General features: G+C 43.7%; 1 protein-coding gene across 1 annotated transcript; it reads right to left on the bottom strand.

The window, feature by feature from the left end:
- Positions 1-499: 499 nt before the first annotated feature.
- On the bottom strand, positions 500-7,710 carry LOC129846054 (uncharacterized). Its single transcript, XM_055914038.1, has 9 exons — positions 7,588-7,710; positions 5,943-6,047; positions 5,725-5,791; positions 5,361-5,514; positions 5,042-5,078; positions 4,612-4,922; positions 1,200-4,200; positions 932-1,013; positions 500-737 (listed from the first exon to the last, which is right to left on the bottom strand). Exons 1-9 carry the CDS (start codon positions 7,603-7,605, stop codon positions 619-621), a joined length of 3,894 nt encoding a protein of 1,297 aa, XP_055770013.1. The 5' UTR covers positions 7,606-7,710; the 3' UTR covers positions 500-618.
- Between the last annotated feature and the right edge of the window lie 1,015 nt (positions 7,711-8,725).

Below are 8,725 nucleotides of genomic sequence, written 5' to 3'. Positions count from 1 at the left end.
TTTTTGCTCTGACATACACTGTCAACTGCTGGACCTTATATATTCAACATACAGATAACATCTCAGAGTGTTGATCTAGCTGCAGATAGCTAATTCTCCTCTATGTGTTTTCCCCTTGCTGCTAATAAGCTCTTATCAATCTAACTGAATAGAGAACATCTGGTTATCTGACGGTCTATGCAGCAACTATTGTATTAGAGACAAGCTCTGGTTATTATATTTTACTAGACAAGTCAGTTAAGAACAAATTCTTATTTACAATGACAGCAGGTTAACTGCCTTGTTCAGGGGCAGAATGACAGATTTTTACCTTGTCAGCTCAGGGATTTGATCTAGCAACCTTTCGGTTACTGGCCCAACGATCTAACCACAAGGCTACTTGCCACCCCAAGTCCTGCCAACTCAAAACTGCACAATAAATGTGTAACCAAGCGGGAACTAGCACATTTCTCTGAGAAAAGCTGCTTCAGTGCTACCAATCATCCAAAACACTTGAAACTCTTGTAAAATAATTTGCATTTATTTGATCAAATAGACTTTGAAAGGGTAAACATGCAGAAATTCCTCTTGTCAAAAGTCTTGCTGTTACAAAAGTAGTTCTTCATGCAGCGTAACAGGTTACAGGTTCTTCTTGGTGAAGCGCCTGAATGGCTTCATCATTGCTGAAAAGACCCTGACAATCAAGGATCGTTTTTTGATAGGCTGAGATATGGAGGGAGAAACCTCTCCAACTGGAGCTAGAAACACAAGAGAAATGGATGGGGTAAGAGAGAAAGAGAAATTGAGCGAGAGAGAGAGAAAGAGAGAGAAAGAAATACAGTATAATAACGTTGAAAAATAACAGTGCTATGAGTTTGTAGGCATACTCTATGTTTCTAACACAAACCTAAACAAAACTGCAAGCTATAGCAGAGCTCTAAAACATCCTTACCTATGCAATGTCCATCAGTAGAGGGAATCTCAGTCTGTTCCTGGACTGAATGGCAGTCCTTTTTGTTTCCTCTCTTGGAACGCTAACAGGAGAAAGGTAAAGAAAATGGTACAGAGAATAAATAAATAAATGGAACACTTCTGAATCCAAGGCAACAATTTAGTGATGAATAAAACATATTTATCACATATATTTGTCTGATCATAGCCACATCAATAACATCAGCACCTAACTGGAACAACAAAAAAATGCTAACTCCCTGCTATACCTTGAAGTTGATCCTGAGTTTGGTCATTGAAAAGCAAAGGAAGCTCCTTCTTGCTTTCTGCTCAGCCCCCCTCTCTGTCTCAGCCTGGTCTGATGGGTTTGTTGCAGCAGAAGCTGGTCTTGACGCCTCCTTGCATCCCTGTACCAGCTGCTGGGTCAAGGACTTTACCAGGACTCTGTCAAATGTAGGGTCCTGGGAGGAAATAGCTGCTTGCAGGGTGTTATAAGAGCCAAACTCCTCCATGAGGTTTTTATGTACACCTCTGAACACCCTGTGGATGTGCAGGTTCTGGGAATATGCCTGTGTCCTGGAGAATCTGGATGCAGCACAGAACTCAGACAGGACTTGTCTGGTGAGTTGCTGAGATGTTTCTGTCATGTCTGCTGCCTGTTGGGAGGGTCCATCTAGGGCTGAGGGTCTGATCTTCGATAGCAACCGTATCACCAGTATGGTGACCAAACACATGACATCATCTTTGCTGGAGTCCATCAAGTAGTGCAGTAGGAATGCAGTGGCACTGCTGATGTCCGGGGTGATTAAGAGCTCCCTCAGATGGCCAGAGCTGCTGGGGATGCACACCTCCTTCTCTTCAATGTCAATCCCATCTCCCTTTGGTACCAAAGAGGTTCCCTTGCTGGTGAAAGACGGAGTGGATGATCGAAAAGAGGCTTTAGCACTCGGTGGTCGGCTGCTGTCAGTCATTGGACTGTTACGATGCAGGGGTTCATCTGTGTGTACCATCATCTTTGTCTTTAGGTCACTTGTAGAAATCTCTGGCATTTTAGAGTCCCTGATGTCGATGCAGGAGCTCCTGACTATGGGGCAGGTCAGATCAAAAGGCACTTCGTCAGGGATGGGAGTGCCAGGGAGGTTGATCTCTAACTCACACTCTGACCTAGGACCCTTTGAAGAGCTGGACAAGGAACTACGACCCTTTAAAGAAGTGGACAAAGATGAACAGGTTCTAGGGATGTCTTGGCAGACTTCTTCACTGTCATCCTCACTTTTCTCAACCTCCTTCAGCATAGTTCCTACCATATCGTTGATCTGAAGGAGCTCCCTGGAATCCTTCATTCGCCCTAAGTTTGAGATTTCACTCTGGATAGCAACCAGGATTTCCCCAAGGGTCTCTTTGGAAGAAGCATTTTCTGTCCTTTCGGATCCGGATGGCTTCAGCCCTGTGAAGAAATCCTTAAGTGTGTTCTTCATACTGACGCAGATGGTCTTAGCTGTTGACCAAAGCTTCTCCTCTGATATTTTAGCACTCAATTCAGTATCATCCAGTTGGGAGCCCCCGTGGGAGCACTGCGAAACTTTCCCACTTCTTTCCAGTAGCACAGTGCCAGTGGACTCATTTTTCTGGAAAATAGTCGCCATTCTTTTGACAAAGGTTTCCACTAATCTAGAGGCTGTATTTTGAGAAGACATGGAGGCAATCTCTGATGGCGAGCTAGATGATAAGCCAGCCTGCGGACTTTTCTGAAGACCAGTATGGCTGATCTGTGTGATAAAGGAATGACTGGATCTCATCAGCACTTTACTCACTGCCTCTTCTGCCTGAGTCTGAAAGTCATTGCTAGAGAGCTTCTTAATGCTCTGAATCAGACTAGTAGAGGACTGTGTGATTCTGACACTCTCTTCTGAGCTCAGTTGAGAACATTGAGTACTCGCACTCAAGTCTTCATTGGGTGATGATGACTGGGAAATAGTATAGTCATCAAGCTCTGATAGGACACCATCAACCAACCAACAAGCCTCTAGGGACTCATCAGATGAACTAACAACGTCCAAGGATTTACTCTCCACTTTTGATAACTCTGACTTGTAGATGGAACAAATAGTGCTAAGAACTTCTTGAGTACTGGTATCCAGATTGGAGAGACAGAGAGCTGATATTGGTTGGCTCTCACTGGGAACTCTACTAAGTTTGGTGCTGGGTAATTGGACCTCAACAGTTGAAACAGTTGCCTTTTCCAGGGTGTCTGAATACTCCTGAAGAGAAGCATCCTTAGCCACACCTTCTTCTCGAGCGGATAGAGTAAAAAGGTCCCTCAGCTTTGCTCGTATAAGGCCGTAGAGTGTGCGGGCTGGAGAGAAGGTTATCTTCTGTGAAGAACCTGTTTTGTGGTCATTTACAGGAACTGGCAAATCAACTGCGTCACATGTGCCTTCAAATGATGCTATCGTCTCCATGCCTCCCACAAATGCCTTAACAATCACTGGGGCAGTGGAGGTTACAGATGTCAGGGCTGTAGAGCTGGTATTCAGGGGTGCTTCAGTAAGGCTAGGAGCAGCACTAGAAGCCCTAGAGGAAGGAGCCATGCCAGAAGAGCTGCTGACTTTCCTTGTAAGGATGGTGCTCACCGCCTTGAGGGCTTTAGACTGAAAGTCGGGGCTAGAGAGGGTCTGAAGCTTTCTGGCCACCACACTGGTAGAGGATCCTGTCTCTTTGAGAAAGTGAGTGGTTTCTTCTTTCCCAGATGGACACTCAACATCAAGGTCACATTGAAGATTGGTCAGAAATTTAGACCCCAAGATTGTCATCTTCTTGGCCAGATCCAAGAGGATGTTGAAGTCCTGTGCCATTTTGTCCATTGTGCCGACAATGGCATCCAGCACATCATCGGTCACAGGGTCCATGAGGGGCTCGATAAACCCTACCCACTCTGGCTCAGACGTTTTGCTCTGTAGCTCGGCCAGGATCTGCACCGAGGCTACCCGAATGACCTCCTTGCCTGCTGCTATGTCCTGACTGTCCATAGGGGGGAAACTCCCCGAGCTGGCCTGAATGGCCACTGAGAGGCCAGAGTTAAGCTGGTGTACTACCTCCCCCACGATAGCACAGCTCAACTCGGAGGAGCTGGAGGAGGTGGGGTTGGAGTGACCCTCAACCAGGGATATCAGGAGGCTCTCTTCCGTTACCCCAAAAAGAGCCTTCAGAGGCTCCTCCATGAGGGGAGCCTCTCTAGTTGCAGGCAAGCTCTGCAATGAGGTCTGGGACCTTGAAGATAAACACACAATCACCACTTATGCCATGCAAATGTGACCAACTGGTATCTTATCTGGGTCATTAGTGAGCCTGAAAACCAAATTAGAGCAATGATGGTTTACTTCTCATACCATCGTAGTTCTAGAAGCCTAAAGCCAACGGACACAATTTTTTGCCTGATTTTTATGTTTATACGACATCAGAATATGGCTAATTCTGAAAGGCATGTACCTGATCTATTTATTCATAGATTACTTTATGGCTTACCCAGTTAAAAATTACTTTCACCTGGACCCACCCCCTCAGGGGCAACATTTCTGACCAGAACTTAAAACTACAAGGTATGAATCCAAAGTTAATAATTTATGATAATAATTTCAAGACCTGACCCATAGTTAAGTTGAAATATTGCTGTGAACATACCTCTTAGGCGACCAGCATGATGATGAGGTTCTGCGAGTGGATATTTGGCGGCACCCTGCACTGCCATTCCTCCTCCTCTCCTTAGTCCAGTAGTTCATCTCACTGATCAGCAGCCTTTTCTCTCTCTCATCCAGACTGCCTAAGGAATCCTCAGACCCTGTCAGAGAGCACTGGGATTCTGGGGAGGTTGCCCCACTCCTCAGGTTCACCCCCATGATACGAGCTAACGCTGGTAGGAGAATGCGGAGGGCTGTCTGGGTCACGACCTTAACAATCTTCAGACACAGCAATGAGAGCTGCTCGAATGTCAGCTATGACCAACAAAAAGAGTAATGTTTTTGCCAATCAACCAATTCCATGACACCATTCCCTATATATATGTATATATAGTGCACAACTTTTGACCAGAACCTTATGTGGAGAGACTTACGTTATTTTTCATGCCATGCTGAATCACTCTCCATTGGCTAGAGAAAAGAAAAGAAAGGAAACATATTTTAGCTGCACACTGGTGTTGAGTTAGCGGAGTCACTAGATAGCCATGTTAGGGATAATAAAAGTGTATTTAATTAAGCTATTAGCAAGTACATGAGTCATTTTGTTCTTGATTTACAGCAAGAGTTAGGGGTGGTTACAGTGATGTTAGGGTTAGGTGTAGTGTTTAAAATCCCATTTGTGGTTAGAAGGTGCACTATGACTATAAATTGAGATAAGCTGTATGTGAGGTTGGAAAAAGAAATGGAACTTGCTCATCAGTTAGACTCCTCAGGAAAGAGAGGAGGATTGGGGCACAGCATGTCCCAATCTTGAGAGAAGGCATTAGAGTCCTCTGAGCCTCCTTCTCCAGCTGCTCAATGATAGATCCCCTTTCCCGGAAACCACACCCGGGTGTCTGAGAAGACTCTGGGAAATCGCAAAGAGAAATCTAAAGTTGAATCTGAACTTTATTCCTAATTTCCTTCACCTTTAGTGATTTGATTGCACTGGACAGGTAAAAGCACATCTCTCTGAAGGCCTCCACTATATTGCTTTCACCTAAATAGATACTATCTTCTCAGATCAGTGCTGATGAATTTGAACACAACCTGCACCCAACATTAAGTAATCTCGGACCTGCACCAATGCTGCTGTCCTCCTCCACGGAAGTCTTCTTGGCACGGCCACTGGACTTACGTTTAGCCTACATGACAACAGATTAAAGGTCTCATAGCAGATCTAAGGTCAGTGTAGTGTCTCCTAATGCTTTAAGGTTAGGATTTAGTTATAGTAAACTAATCCTAGATCTGTGCCTAAGTAGGCAGAGGATGTGTAAAGGACAGCATATTTCTTACCTTGCCTCCTGTCCTGTTCTTGTTGGTCTCATGTGTCTCTGTTTCCTCCTTCATATTCTCCACAACTTTATTTTGGTCATCCGGATGATCCTCCCAATTCACGTTCTGGTGGATAAATGAGAGGTCAATATCAGTCCAAGGTTGTGACTTTATGAAACAAATGATTCTCTCCTATTTCAAACAAAACGGCAATAGTGGTCAGATTTCAGTCCATGGATTAAACCAGTGAGACCTATTGCTGTGGTAGTGACCTACTATATTGTTAGTAATTTCTCCTCTAAACTCAAAATAGGCTAAATGAACCATACCTTGCTATCGTCTGACATGATGTGTAGCTTATTGTTGTAGGCTGTTTAGAGGTAATACTAATACTTCCTTTGAAAAAACGTCAGTGAACCATCGGCAGACAACTGAAGTGAATATGAACGTCCTTGAATTATGCCAAAGCATTGTTGAATACTCGATTCCGATTGGCTGAAGCCAGGGCATTCTTCAAAGATGTCATACACACATGATGTCACAATTAGGCCTAAGTCTAATGTCTATATGAATTGTCAATGCCATTAGAAAACAGATCATAGCTTGTCAAAGTTCTGCCAAACGAAAATATTTGTAAGTGCACGTTGTTGCATTTAATGTATGGTTTATCAAGCATCCTCATTCATCACCATGCACAAACACGTAACTCGCTGCAATCCATTAGCTACAATTCTGAGGTTGCAAAGCTGCAAAACTAGGACATGCAATAAATTATAACCACTTGCATTTACAATAATTTAAAATCAATGACGTTCTAGAGGGCTTTAACTATTTCAGCACTATTGTCCGCTGCATAGTGCTGACACGTTTCAAGGCGTCAGGGGACCGTGCCATGGTGCTGAAATGTTTCGAGTCTGGGCAGCACCTGAGACCGCGGCATGGTGCTGAAATGGAGCAGGGCTCAGTTCTATGGGTATCTCATGCTGATTTTCCTGCTAGCCTATGTATAACGATACTATAATTACATTATTTTCATCCATCCGTCAACACAAATGGCATGTCAACGTTTCCCAAATAATAATGCAATGAAGCCAAGCCGAGACGAAGCACCACTGTATCATCTAAAACCTTCAGAGAGATCCCTTAAAACTGCAGTATAAATTCTCCACAGCTGTTATGGTAGCTAGGTAATTTAGCAAGACATGGACGAATCCAACACATAGCGTTTCTACTGAGGTGACTGACTGTCATGTTGCTAGTTCTAATGACGCTATTAAAACAAGAATAGTTATTTGTAATTGCTCTGGGAGCTAGTCATTGCAGAGGCTAGCTACACATCCTGCTTGCTGGGCTCATTATGGACAGCCAATGAGCAGTTCAGGTAAAAAAGTCATCCAGATCTGATCCCTAAAGCATACATGCTACTAGGAAACTGTAGCAACCTGCCGGCCTGCACAATCCTCCATGGCACTAATGCTATAAGCGCAGTATGGTATGCTAACATCCCACAACAATTACCCAATTGAATTACTTGCCTAAACTTCCAATCATACTTATTTTCTAATGTCAACCACGGTTTCTGCACTTAAGGCAGACTTGGTATTAGAACAAGATGGAATTAGGAAAACTCTAAAGCTCGTTAAACGTAAGCTAAAATTAACCTTACCTGGCTGTCGTCAGCCATTATGTGTAGCCCGTTAATTAAGGGTCTGCGCCTGTAATACTGTAGCTGTTCTGATAGGCTACTGTAGCTGCTCTGTAACTGTTAAACTAGTCTAATCTAATCTATCCGTTGAAAACCCGTCAGTGAACCGTCCTCAAACACAATGAACTGATGTCAATATCGAAATTAACCTTCACATAAAGATATCAAATTTATGACGTCAGATATGCCTAGAGGTATTGTTGACTTAATCAGAATACAGGATGGAGGCCAAGATGGCGTCGCTGTCACTTCAAAGCAATATTGTGGGTTAGGTGGTTAACAGTCAAATATTGGCTATTAATATTGAAAGAAACTAACTATAACTTTTTTTATGGACATGGGATAAGTTTAGAGTTCGTTTTTGTCAAGTTGAATGGGAAGAACACGACAGAAAGACAAAAGTAGAAAGAAATATCCAAGTCTCGCAGAAGACGGCTGACATGCTAGCTAGCCACAACGAGAACCAGAGCAGCATGGATACACAAGAAGCCGCGAACTCAAGCAAGAGAAAGAACAAAACTGACCAGGATGAAATCCTTGCAACCTCTTTACCTCAGACCCCAAGTAAAAATCCACCGGTGAAAAAAGTAAAAGAAAACATTTCCATGTCGGAACTTTTCTCTGCAATCCAGTCCCTGTCTACTAAACAAGACGCCACGCTCTCCAACGTGTCCCTCATAGAGCTGGCTACAGAAGAAACATCAAAGAAGATCGATCATTTGTCAGAAACTGTCAATCAACTACACAAAATTGTGAGCTAGAACAAGGATAAGATAACGTTCCTAGAGAATGAGTGGAAGAAAATGCAATCCAAAAATAATGAGCTGTGTGAGAATGTAGCTGAACTTCAAACGTACTCTCGCAGGTGGAATCTGAAAATCCAAAGGGAGAGGATATTAGAGAAGTAGTCATTAATATCCTGGGAAGAGTGGCACCAAGCATCAAAGACAGGCTAAGAGACGTGATTGATGTGGTACATCGACTTGGGAAACGAAGATCTGATCGACCCCCTCGCAATATCATCTTGCGCTTAACTATGCGCCATTACAGGGACATCATATGGGAAATGGCCAAGGGGAACAAGTTTCTGGACGAGAAG

Source organism: Salvelinus fontinalis, unplaced genomic scaffold, assembly GCF_029448725.1.
Source record: "Salvelinus fontinalis isolate EN_2023a unplaced genomic scaffold, ASM2944872v1 scaffold_0437, whole genome shotgun sequence".
Classification (NCBI taxonomy): Eukaryota; Metazoa; Chordata; class Actinopteri; order Salmoniformes; family Salmonidae; genus Salvelinus; species Salvelinus fontinalis.
Note: the sequence above shows the minus strand (reverse complement) of the source record. Positions and strands in the feature narration are given on the sequence as shown.

Coding starts and splice junctions, on each gene's coding strand:
- LOC129846054 (XM_055914038.1), bottom strand. Junction 5,792..5,942: donor AGAACAGGACAGGAGGCAAG/GTAAGAAATATG, acceptor GTTGTCATGTAG/GCTAAACGTAAGTCCAGTGG. Junction 5,079..5,360: donor CTGAGGAGTCTAACTGATGA/GCAAGTTCCATT, acceptor TCTTTTCTCTAG/CCAATGGAGAGTGATTCAGC.